The sequence below is a fragment of the Manacus vitellinus genome, unplaced genomic scaffold (genome assembly GCF_001715985.3).
Source record: "Manacus vitellinus isolate BGI_N305 unplaced genomic scaffold, ASM171598v3 scaffold_20_pilon, whole genome shotgun sequence".
NCBI classification, from domain to species: Eukaryota; Metazoa; Chordata; class Aves; order Passeriformes; family Pipridae; genus Manacus; species Manacus vitellinus.
The window spans coordinates 2,046,999-2,069,238 of NW_021939471.1; the positions used below are offsets into that span (position 1 = coordinate 2,046,999).

At 41.3% G+C, this 22,240-nt stretch overlaps 1 protein-coding gene across 4 annotated transcripts in view; it reads left to right on the plus strand.

Annotated features, from left to right (window-relative positions):
* Positions 1 to 22,240, plus strand: part of CPS1 (carbamoyl-phosphate synthase 1) — a 162,099-nt gene that overhangs the window by 127,622 nt on the left and 12,237 nt on the right. For all 4 annotated transcript variants that reach the window (XM_029959481.1, XM_029959482.1, XM_008928470.3 and 1 more), the window contains 10 exons: positions 192 to 257; positions 798 to 861; positions 4,201 to 4,382; positions 9,535 to 9,729; positions 10,264 to 10,331; positions 12,828 to 12,903; positions 16,277 to 16,354; positions 17,309 to 17,416; positions 18,559 to 18,648; positions 20,051 to 20,221. In XM_029959481.1, the coding sequence (XP_029815341.1) occupies positions 192 to 257; positions 798 to 861; positions 4,201 to 4,382; positions 9,535 to 9,729; positions 10,264 to 10,331; positions 12,828 to 12,903; positions 16,277 to 16,354; positions 17,309 to 17,416; positions 18,559 to 18,648; positions 20,051 to 20,221 (1,098 nt within the window). The remainder of the gene's footprint in view (positions 1 to 191; positions 258 to 797; positions 862 to 4,200; positions 4,383 to 9,534; positions 9,730 to 10,263; positions 10,332 to 12,827; positions 12,904 to 16,276; positions 16,355 to 17,308; positions 17,417 to 18,558; positions 18,649 to 20,050; positions 20,222 to 22,240) is intronic.

The window sequence follows — 22,240 nt, forward strand, 5'->3', positions numbered from 1 at the left end:
TGGGGTCTGGGGGCAAGGTCAGGAATATGCTGCACAGAACAGTTCAGATCACCTTCTTATGAGAGGAAAACAATAGGACGGAAATAGCAGTAGAAAATGAAAGAGAGAAAAGAAAAAAACCCGAAACACTCGCACATAGGAAAGATCTTGCACTGGCCGAGTCACAATCCCTTGTCTTCTTCCTCATACAGATTGACACACTGGCAGCAGAATACCCAGCAGTGACTAATTACCTCTACATCACGTACAACGGGCAGGTAGGCACCTTCAGAAACAAGCCTCATTGCTGTCTGGTTTGATCTCTTTCCTCTATGCCACATTATTTCTGGGGATCTTGCAAATGTCTCTGTAGCAATTATTTTGGATGGTGTTACATATAGTCTCCTTACAGAAGGCTTGGAACTTTCTCTTGCTCAAATCCTGTTCCGGTGCATTTAGCATTAATGGCCCTGTGTTAATATATCACCTGTACGTGCACAGGTAGGTGCTGGGAATGCACAACTCACGTTTCACTAATCTCATCCTGGCGTTCATTTATATGTGAATGTTCACAGCTCCTTATGGCTGCTCAAAGAGCCACATCAGAGGTGCTATGTTTCCTTTGGTTTGGGTGCAGCACCACTAATTCCAGGAGAGTTGCACTTGATTTACACTGCAGTAAATGAGATCAGACTTGAGCCCTGAAGGATCAGACTGTTGGATATGAGCTGAGCATCAGAAACTGTTTATCCTGAAAAGCACGGAGTTAAGGTGCTGTGGAGTACATATCCTAATGCCTTTTTGCTCTCCCTTCTCAGGAACATGATGTAAAATTTGATGACTGTGGAGTGATGGTGTTGGGCTGTGGACCATATCACATAGGTAAATCTTTCTTACAACTCCTCTGTTCTCCTTGAACCCTCAAGCTGCCTTCAGATATTCTTGTGGTTCATTTGCTTCTCTTCTCATATGGTGACAAAACCCTCCAGAGTACAGTGCACAGGACATCAATTCCTAACACAAGGTTTGCCTTTCATACTTGCTTGGAGACTTCATTTCACACCCTGGAAAAAAACAGGAATATTTTATTACTTTTCACTTAATACTTAGTTGTAATTTCCACAAAGTTTTGTGGAATTTTTTAATCTTATTTTTTTCACATGTTAAAGTCTTAAGAACCTGATAACTTGCATCATGAGGATTTTGTTGTTCCTGCACCTGTCTTACATGTTTACTGCCATCTCACCACGGTGTTGTTACACACTATGCATTTTACAGCTGCAAGTATAGGTGACTCTGAAAATATTTTGATCTTCTCAGCTGCTTTTGTGTAAGCAATTCTCTGTATGCTGTTTTTTCAGCCCACTCAGATCATTATACAGCATAAGAGTTTCTTCATGGCTGTGAGTACTGGGTAGACAGACTGCTGAACTCTGTATATGATGACTTTGACTTTTTCTATTAATGGATCCCTTTAAATAGCTTGCAATTATTGACAAGAAAAAAATTGCTTGTTATTCAGAAATATTTCTGCTCTGCATCTTGCAAGAAGTGGTGATGAGTTTTGAAAGCTGAAATTGAAAACTGCATCCATTTGTTTTGCTTGGATGGAGAGGTCATGTGCTGCACTCCTGTTGCTGTTTGTAGGACGTGTCTTTTTGAACTCAGTTTCCAGCATGAATGTTGAGATGAGTGAAATCAGGAGCAACACTCCACGATTATGCTTATTTTTTGTGAATGCTTCTTCCAGTCAACGTGCTGTGTGGCATGGTTATAAAAGACATGAAAAAGATGTCAGTGTTCTTTCATAATTTAATTGAATGTATGTGAATCCATTTTACACTGACCATCTAAAACTCCTCATTGCTTAGATTAGCCATGCAGATTCAGTCTTGGTCTCACCTGCTCTGTAGCTTTGATTAGATCAAGACCCTCTTTGAAAGAAGTTGCAATTAAATAGAGGCTACTAAAGGAAACCATTACTTGTACCTCTAAAAGAATTTTTCCTAGGTACAATAGCCAAGTTGATTTCTTTTTTTTCCCTCTCTGGTTATCCTTTTAAGGCAAGTAAGCAGAGTGCTCTTCCTCTATGCTCTCAGAATTGTAATCAGAATTCAGTGGGATCAACTTAGCGTTTCTTGCCAGGTCAGAAAGGGCTAAATGATTTGGATGGAAGTTAAACATGTGACACTATTTTTCTTATTTACTTTATGAAAACTGAGTTTTAGATTTAAAAAACCCCAACCTTATGAGTTTTATTTGAAACTATCCATAAATATATTGCAGGAAAATCTTGAATATGTTGACACTTCTGCAAAATAAAAATATTTAGGGGAAGTGTGAGGCCATTTCAACCCATGCTATATTCTGTGTTTAAAAAGAAAACTGTACAAACTGAAGTGGATTCTTTTGAAGTTTCTTGTTAGCTGATATGCCAAATAAAAACATGATGTGAATCAGTGCTATTACACACTCTTGAACTTCAGTCTTTGGCACACCTTTCCTGCACACGTGAAGCCTCTCGCTCCCGGAGAGCCTGAGCTGCAGTAAGTGAACTGTGCTCCGTGAGGTGTTGCTCAGGTAAAGAGCAATCCTTGCTCTTCACCTGCTGCCAGGAAGGGATCAACTGTCCTGAGAGGGGGTTTGTTTGTGTGAGTCAGCCCTGAAAGCAGTATAAATATATTCCATCACCTGCGTGGGTCAGCAGAGTGCTCTGTAAATTTTAAGGTGTGCACTTAGATTTTAATGTGATTGAAACCTGAAAGTGAGTTCAAAACATGCCTGTTTTGATGTAGTCATTGTCTTCTGAGGAGCAGTGTCTGCTTATGTTACAACAGTCATTACTAGTAATACTATTTATTTTCTGTCTTCTCTTTTCCCGTGTTTGGACATGACCATTACTGGATGTGCTTGGAATACACTTACAAGTGTTAAGATGTTTTCCCAGGTTGTATCTGAAGCAGTCAGATGGGGGCTACAGATGACCATTGTGTTCCAAGGTTGAGGTTTCTTATGCATATAAAAGTACCTGAGTAATGGAAGTGGAATACAAAAAGTGAACAAGCACCTGGTGTCCCTTCTGGGAAACATTCAGTTTCAGGTTTTATTTTCCTCTCTTTTCTGTGGGGCTTTAGCCGAGGCTTAGACATGTTTTGAGGTTCTTGTTTGATAGAAGTATGGAAACAACTTACGTGCCTGTCAGTGAGTGACCTGTGCCAATCATTTATTTGTGACTAGGTGGTGGAGGCAGCAATTAAACACAGCCTGAATTTCCAATGTATGTTGTCACACAATTATATGTAAAAGTAGTATCAGTGGTTAATGATCATGTAATGCCTGTGAATGCAGCATGATGAGGCCAAGGTTTTCTTGTAGACTGTAAGCATAACCATTTAATGCTGTTCTTTAATATGCCTTGTTTTCTGTTTATGTTACCCCTCCTAAATGTTTGAGCATAGAAATGTATAGAGTAACAGCTGTTCACACAAGTCTTGATTCCAGTGTTCCCTGAAGCCACAGCACTGCCCTAATCACAAGTGCTGCAGCTATCCCAGGACTAATCACTAAGTCCTGGTGCTTGCCCAAGCTCCAGGTGATTCCCTCTGAGCCTCTTACCTTTCGAGGTAGCCACAGTGCTTACTCAGGGCTCAGGACAGTAGGACATGCTTGCCCCACAGTGTTGCCAATAGTCATTGTGGCTTTAAACTAAGGTAAGAGGATCACAGAGTTACTCTGGAAATGTTGTTCTACCAACCTGCCTTACCTAGAGTCAGTGCACAGGAAAGTCAAACCTACTGTGCTGTAATTTTTCTGTTGTTGGTTTAGCCATACTCTGCTCTTCTGGAAGGTAAAAACCATTTCAGTCTTCTCTTCTTTACACTACATCTGTAAAAATGCTTTGTGTTTCCTGGAGTAAGCGGCACTGTCTTAAAACAACAGGAACTCAATTTGGTCAGCTCTAAGCTTCTGCCTGTTTAATTTATTCTGGTTTAATTATTGGTTGGGAGGCAGCAGTATCTGGATGGGCAGCAAGAGCAGCCATCAGTGTTTATGAGCGCAGGATGACAGATGTGTCGCAGGGGTCTGACACTCCCGAGCAGCTGAGCCAACTTACCTCTTGTGTTTGGGGGTTCCTTTTTCACCTTGAGTGCTGAGAATGTCTCTTTATGTTTTCTTCTCTACATCCTTTCTTTCCTTGCCCACTTTTCTGTCTCCTGGCAGGCAGTAGCGTGGAGTTTGACTGGTGTGCTGTTTCCAGTATCCGCACGCTGCGTCAGCTTGGCAACAGGACTGTCGTGGTGAATTGCAACCCGGAGACAGTGAGCACAGATTTTGATGAGTGTGACAGACTGTACTTTGAGGAGCTGTCATTGGAAAGGATCTTGGACATCTACCAATATGAGGTAAAGAAAAAACAGAAGCTCTATAAAAAGCCATGAAGAACCTAAACTTTTCAAAATTCATGTCACTAGCTTGCTTTGGCAGAGCAGCTAGGGGCAAGGGGAGAGAGCTTGCTCACAAAAGCTCTTTGGTTTGGATCCCATTGTTGCATTTTACACATCGTTAATGTTCCTAGCAGACTGCTCAGTAATGAATGCCAAATAAATTGTTTCATGAGATGCCATATTGTGCAGTATTTGCAAGCAGATTTAATTTGCTGCAGTCATTCATTGCACAAATTGTTCTGTCCTTGTGGTACTGGGCTTTAGTAGTTAAGCATACCCTTGAAGCACAAGTCCTCCACCTGAAGTGATAGAACATCATGCTAATGTGTGCTCAGGAACTCGTACTCTTGGCCTTGCAGTACAGTGGCAATGTTGTGGATGTGGTCCAGCATACAGGCAGGCAGATCAGGAAGGGCCATTGGAATTGCCATCAAGCCAAAACATGTTGCAGCTGATCCAAATATTGCACTACTCTCTTAGGAGTTTTCAAGTGTTCAGAAGTGCTAATCTAAGAGATGGAGAAGAGTTCCAGACAAATTTTGTAATGAGAGTATATATAATATGAACAGTTGGCCCTGATATGTAAAATGTTGGTTTCTAATCAGAACTCAAGTCTCAGTCTCGAGGCTCTGTTCTTCAGCCATTTGCAAAATACTGACTAGGACCATTTTTAGATTGCATGTTCATACTTTCCTATTTGTACATGTTGTTTTACTTCTTCTTTAAATTTTTGTAAAAGCAGATTACTACTGGAAAACATAGATTTAGGACAGACTCTCTGGACTCAGAGCCTGATTTTTGAATGCTTTAGGATTATGCATGAGGCTCAGCTCTAAAAGCATTGAACTCTTATTTACTTAACAGAACTGAACTTCTGAGCTTGGGGCGTGGAGCAAACTGGTGTGACAGTTTGTCAGACAAGTTACACTGATGAAACACAGCATCTAATTACTGCAGGATCAAAGAGGAGGTAGATACAGGTGATGAGGCAGCAACTGCTCATTTCTACACAGAGTGCTAGTAATTAGCAGGTTGGGTGAGAAAAATGTGTGGAAAGAATAACACAAATATATTGAAATTGCATTATCCTGCTTGTCATGGCAAGGCTTGGCAAGTTTGATGGGAGGTGATGCAGATCTCAAAGTCTAATAGCAACGTTCTGTGGTACCCAGACCTGAAGGGGTAGGACACTGTTGGCAGTTTCCCCAGCTCAGCAAGCCATGCTCATAAACTGGACTCTGCTTCTGGGTATGTTTTTAGCCTGTCCTGCTTGTGAAAACCAAAAAATGATTGTGAGAGGAGAGAGGGTAGGGAGGAGGCAGCAGGAACTGAGGTGGTAGGAATAAAAAGGGGGATAAGAGAGATGGTAAGAGTTTGCAGAGGTTTCTGTTACTGCTACTGCTTGGGTATGAAAACAACCTATTTGATGTTTGCTCTGAGGGTGTTAAAGTCATCAGATCTGAACCTAAACATCCAAAATCAGGTTGTGCTGTTTAAAAATTCCCAGGATGAATAGTAAATACTCAGCTGTTTAGAACACTTTTCTTCAGTAGCAACAAAAAGAAATGCTGTCATTATGCCTAATTTACAAGTAGGGAAACTGAGTATCTGAGGAACAGAGTAGCCTGCACAGAGTCATGCAAAAGGATACAGGTAGACCTGGGGACAGAGCCCAGACCTCCATCACAATGTAGTGTAAGATGTATTATTTCTTCTTAAAAAAGTGAGTGAGCCCAATGCTAATATCCTGTTAACAAAATGCTTCCTCAGGCAAATGCAGTTGGAAGTCAGTCTCTAAGGAAATGATCAAGTTAAAATTAATCTGATTCTGAGATCCTTCACCAATCCTGCAAGACAGCCATCTCTCCCCACTTCATATACAAAGCATGAATAGTGCTGTGATGTCAGGCTGTTCTTTTAATCTCTCATTGGCCTCCTATGATGTTCCAATAGGCAATGAACTGTGGCAAATACTTTGAAAAGTCCTGGATTGTTGGCAAACTGTAGGTAAAACCATCAGCAAACAATGGACACACCCCTGTGCCCTTAGTAGAGATGATTCATCAGCTCCCTAAGTGTAGTTAGGATTAGCAGCAAAGTTTGGGCAACTGTTAAGCTCAAATAAATAGGTGCACTGACATGTCCCAGTTTTAGTGATGAGACAAATGAGGCTGCATTGAGAAGCAAGGTTACCAGCAAGAATGAGGCAGCTGGAACCTGCCTACCAAGAGATGCTCACAGCTTCACACAGCCTTATCCCAGGGATGTACTCAGCTGTCCCTCCTTTCTCTCTTTTGTGTCTTTTACCTCCAGTTGACATTCACAGCTGCTCTGACTCACCAGAGACTGAGCTGTGTATTGGAGCAGAGTTTAATTTACTCTGAATGTGCAAAGTTAGGTGGTAGTCTGTGAGGACAATAATTTAAAAAAAAAAATAAAATCCCTTCCTTCAGATTTATTGGCTTTTTGTTTCTGAAGATGTTCCCTTTTTGTTTTAATATCTATCTGCTTGAGGGCCTCTACTGATTCTTTTTCAGTTTCTAAAATAATCCTGAAACAATTAATAAAACTAAAGGAGGCTCTTAGGTACTATTTTAATGGTCTAATTTGTTTTCAAACTCAGGGAAAAAGAAAACCCAACTCTATTACTAATGGCATAAAACCAACGTAGTAATAAAAAGAGTGATTTTTGTTATAAAGGGAAGAATAATTCCCTCTAGGCTTCTTTCACTAGATTATGTATTGCATATATTTTAAAGATATCTAATGGCAAGGATGTTATTCAATTTCTTTATAATTAAAATATGGCTGATGATAGAGTGATATGCGGTGGCATCTCCTTCTGTCTGCCCACATTCTCAGTGGAGCAGTCCTGTTCCCTGGCAGGACAGTGACTGCTCTTTGGGCAGGAACATCCTTTGGGAAACAGCAGCAGAATTTTAAAGGAAGAAGTGAGCAGCAGCTAGGTTCAATTTATGTTTCTTTTTGAGTAAAAATGAGTATATGATTCTTTGGTATCTACTTGCATAAGCCATCTCCTCTGTCTCCTTAGGGCTTGAGACCCTAGTGCCATCCTAACTTTGATGTGGGCAGTCTTTGAACTTTAGAGGCTCAGTAACTAGAATTGTTTTAAAGGAAGAAATAAGCAGCAGCTGAGGAGAAGCTGTTAGCTGGGACATTTACATTTCAGACATGTTGAGGATAGGTTAAGATGTTGGTTACCTTGGCAGCAAAGGTAGGCCAACTTGTTATCCAACAGGAACCCTTCCAAGCTGCAAGAAGGAGTTTGCTTACTCACTATCTGGTTCTCATCCATGTGGGATGGTAAGGGGCCCAGGGACTAGAGAGAATTAGTCTGATTTGGATGGGTCTGGAAGCATTAAGGAACAGATTTCTCTTACAAGTTGGAGATGGTGATCTCCAGTGTCGTGAGACAACCCTGTGTGGGCACAAAACAGCCTCTGTCCTTGCTCCACCCTCTGCTAATGAGGCATTTTTCACTGCCTGTCTTGAGCTCTCTCAGGTGGTTGCTATTGGCCAGCAGCAGCATATCATCCCAGTAGTGACTGCCTGGGGAAAAGGAAAAAAAAAATCACCTCCAGCACTGTGTATTAGCCTGCTAAGCAAATAATACTCTTGTAGACTTTGTGATAATAAGTGCTGTTTAAATGCCAGACTTTTTTTAGCGGATTTTTATTATGGTAGGAAATTAACCACATCAAAGTTGAGTGGAGGTTGTACTAGCATTTATCATCTATTTTTTTCGCAGTCACTTGTAGTCCATCCTGCTCTCAGCTTATAGATTTGCCACTCCAAATCCCTTTAAATCCCTGATGAAGGAGTTCCTCTTGCAGGAAGGCCAGTGGGGCTGACCTCCTTCAGGAAAAACACACTTATTAAGTAAAAGAACATTGTTCCTCTATCTTTGAGATCCAAACTGTGGATCACTTAATTTATGTTTTCCATTTGTTAGAAATGGGTAAAACTGTAAAACACATTTAGTTCAAAAGAGCCTTCACTGCAGCTGTACTGTGGGCAAGATCCTCCTTTGAGCAAATTTTCACCAGCTTTAATTTGGAAGTAGAGTGCCCATTATTTAATTACCCTCAATTATTACACAGTCTAAAGACGATTCATGTCCTCATAGTTGTTGCAGGTACTCTAAGGCCTTTTTTTGCTGTTGAAAATTTTCACATCTGACTAGACTGTACTTGAAAGCATTAGGAGTTCTATGTAAAAAAAGAAGTCTGTGTTTGCATCTGAAGAAGGATATGTGTTTGCAAGCAAGCTCACTTGTGTCATTATTTACTCTTTATTATTTCCCCAATTAAAATGTGATGACTGCCCAGTGACAGACATGAAATGCTCCAATGTGTCTGGAGGATGCTGTACCACTTGCCCTGCCTCAGCTGCCTCTGGAATTAAAGTGCTTACAAATAATCTGTGTGGAAATGAGCACATATGACAGTTTGCTGAAATACTTGTTACTGTCAAGGGCACTACAAGAAATGAGGAGCTAGTTGGGAATAAGGAGCATGGATTAAAATAAAGGGCTACGTGTGTCCAGAGTAATCCACCATCACGTGCTGTCTGATGTGTTGGGCTCTGTTGAACTAGACTCTGCTTAGCTTTATTACACTCCTCAAAGACTGGCTTCTGGGGCTAGGAAAGGTGGTTTGCTTAGTAAACAGCAGTGCTGGCAGAAAAAAAACCCATAAATTCCACTTGTGTGCCATTGCCTCTGTTCTGGAGGTTACTGTCTTGCAACTGTAAATCTCTCCTTATAGTTTAAAGCCATTCCCCCTTGTCCTATCACTGTCTGCCTGTGTAAAAAGTCATTCTCCCTTTTTCTTATAAGCTCCCTTTAAGTACTGGTGGTCGCAATAAGGTCTCCCTGGATCTTCTCCAGACTGAACAACCTCAGCTCTCCCAGCCTGCCTTTGCAGGAGAGGTGCTCCAGCCCTCTAGTCATCCCTGTTGGTCCTATGCTCTGTCTTTGTTCACAGCAACCTGAAAACAAACATAATCTGAATACTGAATTCCTGTCTGTAACAGCTCTTACTACTGAGTTAACCTGGACATGACCGTGCTCCTTTCTGTCTGCCGACAGGGGTGCAGTGGCTGCATTATTTCAGTAGGAGGGCAGATTCCCAATAACTTGGCAGTGCCACTTCACCAGAGTGGAGTGAAGATCCTTGGCACAAATGCTCTGCAGATTGACCAGGCAGAAGATCGCTCCATATTCTCAGCTGTTCTGGATGAGCTGCATGTGGCCCAGGCTCCCTGGAAGGCTGTGAACACACTGGTAAGTTGGTATGTTCCTCTGGGAAATTATGAAGGAGCTGGGGGTGGTGCATCTGCTCACTGGGACTGACTCACTGATACATTTCAAGATTCTGAAGATATTTAACAGTTTTTTACTGCCAGTGTTGAAGAACTTTTTGGTCTCTGTGAAGTGATGCTGTAGCAGTGCTGGGAGTGGGCAAATACTGGAGAGGAAGTGTCTTTAAATCACCTTTACACAACCTGGGGTATATACCCAGCAGAAGTTAGCACCGCCGTCAGGCTAGTCTAATCTGGCCTGCTGGCTTTGAGAACTGCTCTAGCAGGTGGAATTTGCAAAGGAATAGAGGTGTCTTGGCACTGCTTTTTTTTCCTGGTGAAGCTCTATGGACAGGGAAGGTCTGAAGGTGCCAGTTTGGGAACCAGGCTGCAGTCTCTGACTTCTTCCCCTACCATCTTACTGGCTAGTAAAGTGCAAATGCAGGCAGTGTTGAAATTTTGGTATGACTTTAAAATATTTTCTTGTTCATAGCGTGTTTTTCCTCCCTTTCTTTAGAGAGACGCAGTTGAATTTGCAAGCTCAGTGAGTTACCCATGTTTACTGAGGCCCTCCTATGTTCTGAGGTAAGGCTCAGCCATCAGAGCTCAGCAAGGGAGGGCATGAACTCCAAAGGCCTCTTTGAGACAAGGGAGAGTAATTTCAGGGATGTGTGGAAAGCTCTGTGCTAGGTGTACGTGGCATAAAGCTGCCCATGGGACAACTGATCAAATCAATAAGGGAAGCCAATGGATCCCTTAAGTCCATCAGGCATTGATCAAAAGTAGAACATATTCATAAGAATGTCTGTTTAGCTGCATTACCTTTTTCATATCTTAAGGCCAAACCCACAAACTATCTGGCATAATCTTTAAGGTTCCTGAGACTGTTACCTGTACAATTAAATCAGAAGATTGTTTGCCACCAGGAAAACCAGAAGGGAGTATACTGAGGCCATTTATTGGGGTTGGCATCTGTTTTCAGAAAATGGCAGTGCATCTTTTGAATTCAGCTTCTTATTTGCCAAGCTTCTCCGCTTACAGGCATGTTTTATGTCCCTACACGGTGGCAGCTGCTTCTCACTGTAAGGTAAACATACACGGGTATTCTTCCCAAGAATACCAAGGCAGTGGAAAGATTTAAAAAAAGGTTCATTTGAGATGCAAGGACCACTTTTTTTGTGGCAAAAGGCCAGCTCCTGCCCCCTCGGGGCCCTTTTTGTCCTCTCTGTTTCTCCACCGCCTTCCCAAGGCCTTGGTGTATGTTTGTTAGAACTCTCTCTCTCTCTCTTCTCATGTTCCAGAGAGCAAGGCTGAGAACTCTTGCTATGCAGGGGGGGAGGAAAGCATTGAAACTGCCTTTGGGAGTTACCATTTAGGCAGAAAGCCTTCCGAGCAGAAACCCAGTTCTAACACTCTGTTACAAATTCTTCTGGAAATGTATCTGTTCCTCCATCATTAAATAGACATTGTGTGGAACCCCACATTTCCAACAGTTAGACTTTCTGAGGGAGTTTCACCAGTGTGCACACACAGCAAACTCACTGGGTCCTTTTCCATATGAAGAAGACACATACATATCAAAATGAAGAGGCACAATATCAATTTTTGGGGGGAGGAGGGGCTAACACACTTCAAAAAGAAGGAAAGGAGAAGGATTTCTTATATCTTCAAACGTCAAGGAAATATCCTTCAGAAGAGACTCCTGAATGTGACTTTTCTATCTGGTTTCTAAAGCTTGCAGTGGGGTTGCAAGCAAAGTTAGAAAACAGACAGGTCAGGAGTATAAGTTAAAATCTGCTCCTGATGTAATTCTCCAGATTTTTAGGGAACACTTATTTTAGCTATTGTTTCCATTTGTATTAAATCCATTATAGACCCTTTCCATGTTAAATATTTGCTAAAGGGTGTTTGTGCAGGTTAGGGGGACTTCAGGGAGAAAGGTAAAACTAGTGGATGTAAAACTTGAGGAACCGGCGAGTGAAAAGCCCTCACACAGCACTCTGTCTGTCCTCTATTTGCAGAGCAGCAACAGGACCACAGCTAAACTTCTTCATCCTTTGAGCAGCTATGACCTTTAATATTTGCCAGTTTCCTTGGAAAACTAAATGCATTTCCCCACCAGTTATGTACTGTGTGCACTAGCTCACATCCTCAGTGGTGCTACTGACACAGGTCATAGACTTAATTGAACTCTGTTGATTTACATCAACTGAAGAGGTAGTCCAGTAATATAATCACCAAGGTACTTGTTTCTATTTATCTTAGGCTAAAGTAACTGATTTTGTGGGATAGATCAGTCTTCCACTTTTCCCCACAGCCTTTGTGTGGTGCCCATCAAAGCAGAGGGGAAGCTGTGCACCAGTGATAGAAATGGCCAATGTAACATCTTTTTTGTAAGATTGTTGTCCTTAGAAGGCACCTGAATCACTATCTCTGGACCCATGTTCTCCCAGATCCCCCTCTCAGATACTACTGACAGCTACATCTCAAATGTAGCTTCCAGTTTACAGTGTCTGCATCTACTGTGCCTCTCCCTTAAGGAATAAGACCTTTGGGAAAGAACAGAGTGAAATGGCCAGAAAAGAACAGCCTGTTTTCATCTGGATTCACATTGTCACAACCATCACCAGTGACCTGTGCATTCCTCACTTCATCTGTCACTGGGGAGAAACTGGGCTAAAGTGAGAAAAGTTTCTTTTTTAGCTGAGGTCACAGCTAAGCTGCCCCATGGGGAAAGTCTGGGCCTTAATGGAGCTGTCTGGCTGATGAGTCACCTCCCTCAGCTCAGGGGAAGGTTCAAAGGCTTGACTCAGGAAGGGGATTTGTCAGCAGTGCTAAGGCTACACAACCATAGTTCTTCACTTGATTCTCTGTTATGGTTCTGGAGGTCTCCTGTCTTCTCTGGGAAGAATAATGAAGGGTGATTAGGTACCATCTCTGCCTCTCTTTCAATCAAGATGGGGTAAGTGGCTTGAGTCAGGAGCTTCCTTGGCTAGTCTCTGATTGGCAGTCCTGTGCTGTGGCACCTAACGCTGATCACAATGGAAGCTGACCTGATTTCTTTTCTTTCCTGTCTCACAGTGGGTCCTCAATGAATGTGGTATTCACTGAAGAGGAAATGAAGAATTTGTTAGCAGAAGCCACCAGAGTCTCTCAGGTACCAGTCTTCATGCTGCCACTGCTTTTTCTTTTTGTGTTTGCTCTATTTGTTTCTTCTCTACTGTGTTTTCCATCTCTTTTTGTTTCTTTATAGCGTCTTCCTCACTCTTTCCCTTCTTTGTTTGGGGAGGAGTCACTGAAATTGCAGTTTGACTCCTCAGTTTGTTCCCTAACATGCATGGGATCCTGGGCAAGCATCCTTACTGACACTGCTGGGATGCCTGCATGGATCTAGGATGGCACTTGGCTGTTGTACCCAGGCATCCATTTCTGACAAGTTAATTATGTAAACAGGTATAGGCTGGGACCTTCCTGCCCCAGCCAAGCTTGATAGTGGTGAGTTTTGCCAACTAGCATAGAACTGGTAGCATTTTTCTGAGTTGTTTTGTCTGTCTTTTTTGAACAACTTAAAATTTCATCGTGGCATCTCTTCTGAGGTTTTTTTCTTCTTCTTTTTTTTTCTTTCTTGTTTTGAATGGTCACTTTTCAGAACAGTCCTATGGTATCATAAACACTGCTGTCACAGGAATCTTGGAGTTAAAAATAAGTCAGAGAGGAACTCTGAAAACACAATGGCTATGGAAGCCAGATATATTACTGCTTATTAATCAGGTGATTAAAGCTTGAACAGGAACAAAACCATGCACTTTATAAGTATATGAGGCACATGATGGAAGTTTAGCTTTTCAGCAAGAAATGGTGGAATGAAAGGGAGATGCCTTGCAAAATAATAATATCCTGAAGGGTAGATTAGTGTGGAGGCAAGGAGACCACTTACTATAGTCTTTGAACAAGTTTTAGAGGGAAAGTACCACTGTTACTTTCATAAGAAAGAATTATTTAACTAATTCTCAGAAGACTACATGGTCAGCCTGTGCTAGTGTGTCAGGTTCTTAGCAGTGCTCAGCCTCCCAAAATGACTAACTTCTCTCTGTACTTTATCTGAACTACTCTGTGTTTACACTCACAGAAACAGCCCAGACAATGGCCTTAAGCCCCATTCAGTGGGACAGATCACTTTGTCATGCTGCTGGGTGGCTTTATGATGACAGTGGATGCCCTATAGGAGCCTGAAGCCCAGGAAAGTGCCCCCTGGTCACCTTAAGTTGTCACAGCTTGAATGACTTGAATTGGGTAATGCTGTCCTTCATTGCTGAGAGGTCTCATCCCTGGTGCAGGAGGCTTTGGTGGGAGTTGCACTTGCAGACTTGGCAATATGTGACATATTCTTAGGGGAAAGAGAGGGTGTTCTCATGGAATCCTTAGGATGTCCAGTTCTGCTTCACAAATAGGGCACTGCCACATGCTGCAAACATGACCAGTTGCACAACATGAATTTTTGGGTGCTCTGATTCTGATTTTCGTCCGGTTCTGATCTGTAAAACTAGATTTACATGCTTATTTTTTGCTAGTGTAGTCAGACTGCCAAAGAAAGACTTCTTCCTTCATCCAGTATTGTATATTAACAGAAGTTATGGTATAGCTGAAGTTAAGGTAGCAAAAAGCAAACCAGAATAAAAATAATGTGTTCTGCTTCTAAATTAGGAAGGGTTTTTTGTGGCAATGGATTTGCCATATGTAGGATGGAAGAAGTCCTGTCAGAGATGGACTAGTGAAGAAAAAGAAGAAAACTGCTCAAATGTTATAGAAACAGAAGTTTTCAATGTGGTTTAAACAGGTTTTAAAATGGCTTTTGCTTTTTTGCAAAGTCATTGCTCCGTGTTCCCAACACCCCCTGTGAGGGACTTGTCTCCCATACAGGAGTGTCCTAGGAAGATGTCCTCAGGTGTTTCTCATTGGTCTTTGTTAACCCCTTCCTATTGGTTGTTAACTTTTTACCTGATTGTTTTTTTCTGTACCCTGCTCCCCTTTGACCCTCCTAAAAGCCTTATAAACCCCTACCCCATAATAAACTTCCTCTTTCGTCCATCCCTCCCTAGTGGTCTGTGTGATCTCCTTACGGGGTCGCCGGCCACGTGGCGGGGGGCAGGGGGGAAGAGCATTCACCTCCAGGTGATGGGCTGGATCCCAGGGCCTGAAGGTCTCCCCCTCCCACTAATCCATCGTAGTTTTTCATCCTTGTTGAGGCTTTGTGGTCAGTGAATGGTCCCACAGAAGCTACCAGTATTAGTTGTGATCATGTTTGTGGGACACAGGCTTCATTTTTCTGTTTACAAAGCCTTAGCTAATTCTGCTCCATCCAGCAGAGCATCTCCGGGTAAAGGCCCTGACTGGTGTTGTTCTGTTGTTTTAACCACTTTGCTGTTCTGGTGTTGTGCCCTTATGGCATTTATGTTGTCAATAATGTACCAAACTTCTTGTGTGAGTTGAGAGAGATTGAAGCAAACAAGGTTGTGTGCACATATAAAATCTTGTGGTGAAAAACTGCAGCAAGACAGAAAGTTACAGGACACAAGCCACTAAATTTATGAAACAGTGTCCTTGCCTGTGAATTTACCCTTGCACTGATAAATGGAAGGAATTGTGTCTTGCAACTTTTGGAGTTGCTTGTGTCTTGTAACTTTTGGAGTTGCTTGACATTTTTTCAAGAGGAGCCTTTTGAGCATGCACAGACTGTCATAAACTTCATTTTATTCTCTAATAAATAACAGGTAGTTAATAGTGGATGGGACAGGTAAAATGCTGAGACACAATGCTGGCCAAGAAGAATGAAGATTAGATTTTTTTTGAAGCAAGTGTCTGGGAGGAGAAAGTATTAAACGGGAATGGGAAGTGTGTGGTAGCATCCCAGACCCAGGTAGGAGTAAGAAGAAGGAAAAAAAAATCTGTACCAGGTATTGAGGGACAAGGACAGGTTGTTCCTGGCCAACTATAATTAGTGGCAACCTCTCCCTGGGAGACTTAGGAAACCAGGCAGGGAAATTAGAAAGGAATGGATCAGTTGTCTAAAATACATGACTAAAGTAGCAAACAGCCACTCTACAAAGTCATTAAATATGCCAAGGATTAGTTACTTGAAGCAGTATGTTCAGTGAGGTGTCTGGGAGGCTTAAAGGGAGGAAGAATTGAAGATCTTGGAGGTAAGGATCATCCTTGAGAGACAGGATCAGAGGTCACTGGATCCATGCACATCTCACTATGTTATTTTTGCCATGATCTCACATAAAAGCCCATTGTGGTTTTGCCCCAGATTTCATGGTGTCATTATGGAGAACTCAAACTTTTGCATCAGTGGTTTTGGGGAAATCATGCCACGTTTTTGCCCATTATGTTCTTTCAAAATTACCTTATCTGTGGAAATAAGGATATTGATAGATTGGTCTTTTGGGATTCTTCTTCAAAAGTAGCCTGGATGGTCTCCAGATAGTCTCAAATTAAAAGTTTCTTATTTTTTCTTGTCTTGATGACAGGATCACCCTGTGGTGCTCACTAAATTTATTGAAAATGCCCGTGAGGTGGAAATGGATGCTGTAGCTAAGGCAGGAAGAGTAAGTACTTTGCTTTTCTTTAATAGTAAACTTGTTTTTCTGGATTGGATATTTGCAAAAATGTGTGGTTTGAATGATTTACTATGCAGCCATGGATTTGTACTGAGAAGGGTAGAGAAACAAGAAGAATTCATTTTAGGTTCAAAACCATTACGTTTGAACAGTTATTTTTTTAAGCATTGCTTATCCATGTAAATGAATCCTTTAGAATACAATTTTTACTGCATTTGCAAATCACTGACTTCAGGAATTACTTTCATCTGACCTGTATCAGCATGTGTTATGCAATTGCCACAGTTATTTTATTATTACAACGTCCCCTTGCATTTAATTATTCAGCAAAGACAGTTCTCACAAAAAAACCAGAAACTTATCAATTAACAGAAATATTCTGTTTTCAATCCTAATTTCTAACCAGCAGACACAGGCACTTTTTTGATATCGAGGTAGTGTGCCTTGATGGAGTTCATTCAATTTAAGTCCTTAGGCCTGAATTTCTTCCACTTGCTTTTCTCTGTGATAAAAACACCATCAGAGTGGGCAAAAAATAATGTATCAATGATGTTAGTCCATTCTTGCTTCTGGTGGGGAATGACAGCTGTTTGGTGCTCTGGCCAGCAGAACTTAGAGAGCTGGTTTAAAGCTTAATTAGCTTTTACCTTCTGAGTCCACGTGTGTTAGAGAGAGGAAGCCTTAGTATCTCCAGGCTATGGTGGGTTTTATCATGTTCATGGTTTGTTTAACCATGGTATGAAAGACACTGACACAATCTCCTTGTTCATATGCCTTGTGTCTGGCTTCAGGCATATTCTCCTCAAAATCTTGGAAAATTCACTTTCTCACCCATCTGTATCCTCTTTTGGATACAACTGTTCAGGAGGCTATACTGAGGATGAAGGAACAGTTCATGAGAGAGGAGGAGATGACCAACTGCTCTCTTGTTGCTGTATGCAGGTTATTTCCCATGCTATTTCGGAGCATGTGGAGGATGCAGGTGTTCACTCTGGAGATGCCACCCTCATGTTACCCACACAGACCATTAGCCAGGGAGCCTTGGAAAAGGTAGGTGTTGCACTAGCACTGAAAAGAGAAAAAGAAATGAGAGTTTGAATCTGCTTTCCTTCCATCAACAATGGAGAAATCAAATCATCCATTTTTTTTTGAAGGCCAGTGTGATATATGCAAGTGGAGGATGTCACGGTGCCCCTGTGACTGGCTGTGTGCATAGCATCTTTTGAACTGTATCTCATTGATTTAAGCATGCTCTTAGACCCATTGGATTGTTTTGTTTCCTTGGTTTAGAACTGGTTTCCATAGCAGTAGAGTATTGTCTAATTCATAAATATGCTATGGCTCACTTTCCACTTCCTTTTCTCCCACAAGAATTTATAACTACCTGCTTTTCCAAACATAATATCAGGATGAATGAAGCTCACCTAATCTTGACTTTTTTCTCTTTCAAGAATAAACCTGGTAATACAAAGTTAGTTGTCAAAATGCAATTTTAAAATAAAATATGCTATTGCTTGTGATGTCATCCTGCTAAGGGTTTGCTTGGAAGCCAACAAAGTCTGTCATGCACTGATCTGTGCTCCAACTCTGTTTCCAAGAATGTCCAAGGCCTTGCTTCTGAAAATAGTTGTCTCCTGAAGCAGTTATTCAACACTTGTACTGAAAAACCTAGTAAATAAGACTTTCCTCCCAGTGTGTTCCAGAGTGTATCTTCTCAGACACCTCCCACTGATCTATGATGGGACAGGCATGTTGGTGAAAGACTTTTAGGACACTTACAAATTTGAGTAGTTATTCTCAAATGCCAAAACATTATTAATTGTTTCACCAAGAAAGGTATAAAGGCTCCAGTATGCAGTGTAGGAATTGCTACAGTGCAAAGCTTTGATTCTCTCTCCTTCTCCCCGCTGCTTTTTCACACACACACACACACACACACACAGCTGATTTTTACCTCTGCCCTCAAAAGGCACTTCAGGCTCTAGGTTACTGGGAACATTAAACGTTTGCTTCTGAAAGATAATGCTGTTGGCAAAATGAGTGTTTAGAGAAAAAAAATAGGGCAGAGAGCAATGACATTTAAAGGAATCCATATGTGAGGTGATTTGTTGCCATGATGCCATCTATTTTGTGGGACTTAATTATTTATTTTATATACACACACTTACACTTTATTTATTCGTGTTTTATAGGTAAAATCTGCTACAAAAAAAATTGCAAATGCCTTTGCCATCTCTGGTCCGTTCAACATCCAGTTCTTGGTGCGAGGTAACGATGTGCTGGTAAGAGCTCTTGTGACTCTAGTGGCAGGAATTCAGGCTCCCCTAAGGTGTATGGTTCCTGCATCCCTGCTGTGGAAACTCTATAACAGTAGTAGCTGTGACAACTAACCTGCCTTGTCTGATCATGTGGGCTCACCTGTGCCACCCCTGATCTCGCAGCTCTCCCTGTCTCTGTGGGAGAGAGAATCCTCCTCTGCCTTTTCATTCAGGGTTAACTGAGTCTTGTTGCCTGTCTGTCAGCACTAGCTTTGTTTTACTGTGGGCTGTGGTCCTTCCCAAAATTATCAGTTTGGAATAGGATGGACAGCACTGAAACCTGTGCCTCATCCTATAAACTGAATATCATGGCTTTTAGATCTCTGATATCCGCTCTCATCTTTAGCTATTTGGGTGTTAAATTAAGCCTTCCAAAGGGATTGGAAAGAAAGCAAGACAATGTAAGTGTTTAAACCTTTAATATAAGCTATTAAGATGGTTATCTGAATAGTCCTAGTAGCTATTAGTAACAGAAGTACAGTGGATGTTTCACTCTTTTTGGGTAACAGATGGCTTTCTGTTGCTAATGAAAGGAGGTCAGAGGAATGAGAGCAGAGTATGACTGAGGAAATAGTGACTGAGGAGGAAACCTGATGTAGACCAGAAGAGATGCATTATTGGTAAAAGATCTGTTTTGGGCTGTTAGTTGAGTGAAAAGTACTTACTGTTGTTCACCTTTTTTGTGTTTCACACATGGTTATTCAGAAACTCCAGAGAGGGACAGACTGGAGTTTTCCGTTCCTTGCTTTCCCTCAGTTGTGCTTGTCTTTTCTCTTCATAGCCCCCCCTTTTCCAAGCTACCTTAACTTACCTATTCCTGCCCCCCTTCACTCCTCCTCATCCTCACTTACATCAACGACTCTTCTGCTGATGAACTCCAAGGTGGCTTCTCAGCAGGATGCAGAACTTCTTTGTTGCTTTCTTGGGTCACTAAGTGACTTCCACATGTGGATGAGGGAAGTCAGTAAGGATAGTCCAGCCTTTCAGATTTTTTCACTACCATGAAAAAAGAACAGGTTGGGCTTCTAGAGGTTGTACCTCATGCCTGTGCATAAGTTTCCATGCCTCTTTGCACATTAACAGCACATTTTCTGAGTGAACTCTAGCTCGCCCTCAGTTCTAATATTCAGACAGTAGAGAGGATCCTCAGTTGAAGAACATCAGGCTACTTGTACCTCAGGCTGGCCACTCCCCTTCCCTCATCGCTGTTTTAATATTGAACACAATTTCTGTGTCTCTTATTTGACGATCTGAAGATCATCTCTGCCAAGAGGACTAAGGACTGATTTCCAGAAATATGAATCACTCTGTTTCTTCACTGCAGTCTGTGCATGACCCTGCTATTTCTCTTTTTCAATCCCATCAGGTGATAGAGTGCAACTTGCGGGCTTCACGTTCCTTCCCCTTTGTATCGAAGACTCTGGGCGTGGACTTCATTGATGTGGCCACTAAAGTGATGATAGGAAAAGAGGTTAATGAGTCATCCCTCCCCACGTTGGAACATCCTATTATTCCATCCAAATATGTTGGGATTAAGGTATGCTTTCCAAAAGAACACCAAAAAAACCCCCACAACAGATCCAGCATGTAGCACATTATTAGACAATTAGTACTTCAATGCCCAGAGAGAACAACTGAGTCATTGGCCAAAGGTCAGATTGACCTTTTGTACTTTCTGTCAGGATAATTGGAAAATTGTATTTGTATATTTGGAAATTTTAGAGAAAAATCAAAGAAAAATTGTCCAGTGATTATTACCAAAATCAATCGTCCTCTATTTTTTAATTCTGAGCTACTCCGAATCATTTTTATGAACTGCATAATAAATTTCCTCTTGCAGAATTGAACACTGAAGTTCAGGCTGTTTCGTAATACTATCTAACATATGTGTGGACTTGTACAACCTTGTGTTGTGAGTGCCCCCAGATTTCATCATCAGGACTGGGGACATGTAATCCCCTCTTTATACACTACCAGTTAAAATACATGTGAAAGTCTTGGATCCTTTTATTTCAGTAAGACCAAGGTTTTACTCTTCGTAATTACTAAGCTTATTTAGCACACAAGATACTAAAGTATACTGTTGGTATTTTTGAATACTTAGTAGAAGAAAAAAAATTAATCGAAGTTCCTACTCATAAAAATCTAGAGCAGTATTGCAGAAAATCCAAGGGATAATGAGAATTTTTTATACTGAAACTTTCAAACTTTAATAGCTTCCATATCAAGTGAAAACCAAGGAAGCAGAAAACAGCTAACATCTTCCTACTAATAAAATGTTCAGACTTTTTAACATGCAAGCCAAATCTGTGGCCCAAGCCAGGCCAGGTTATTGGCAACTAGTCTAGAAGTGGCTTTACATTTTATTGTGATGCCACAGATAGGCAAGATCTGAAATTTGAACTCGAGATTTTTATTTTTTTTTTACTTTTGTGAATCTTATTTATTTTTATAAATTTCTGTTATTTAGACCTAGGTCTTCTACACTGTTGTTAGCTAAACTGTCAGGAGTTTTTTCTCTCCTGGGAATGCTGGCTACAGAGTGGAAAAACCAACTGTATTCTTCAAAACTTCCCACAAAGCCTTTTATACTCTTTGTGTTCTGTGTGAATCTGTCAAATATAAAAACTTGCTAATGCCTTTGGAAGTGCTAAACTTTGAAAAATATTCAAGTTTAACCTCTTTGTTATTATTCGTGCATCATGTTTTCTATTCTCTCACAATTTACTGCTATGAATATTTGCATAGACACAGGATCTTGTTTCTCCAGCAGGTCTTAAATGCTCTGAAAAGAGAATATGAAATTCTCTTCCTCTTTCACAACATAGCTGCTCCTTTGTGGATTTGAGTCCCACTGTTTCAGCTTTAGTGGCTGCAAGACTGTCTTAACATGTTTGCTTGTAGACTGATGCAAGTATCATGGCCTGACCAAGATTAAATCCTGGGTAGAGCATGACTGACTAAGTTTTAAATAGGATTTAGAACCAGAGTTTGCTCCTGCTGATGCATTTTTATGTTCATGGCAGACACAAGTTAGGGAGCTAGCAGAGAAGACTTTGCTGTTTGTTCCCATTCAAGACAATATGCGCATTAAAATAATCCACCTTGGCTGCCATATCCCGGTTTGAGACTCTGGAGTTGGCCACTGTAAAAATTTCCTCTTTACTTACAGTAGAAACAAAACTGATCTAAAAGTCACAAAGATAGGGGGTGTTTTTTGAGACACCTTGTGAATTTGTGCTGTTGCATTTTAGCTGGTCATTGTTAGGTGTCATGAAGCAGCATCTGTCCCGTCTGCAGTGTTACCGTTGGAGACTTCCAGGAACGGAACTATGTCCGTGGATTTAAAAATAGATTCTTTCTTAAGCAGCAAGGATCCTGTCTTGATGAGAATGCCATGAAGATGGCATTTCAGATGTGGAGAAGCCCTATAGAAAATGATTCCATAGCAGGAAGTTTGTTCCTTGTTTGTCACGTGTAGTCTTTGGTTATTAACAGAGTTTCTTTTCCTCCCTCCTTGTTTGTTATTTTAAGATCAAATTAGACAAGAGAACTC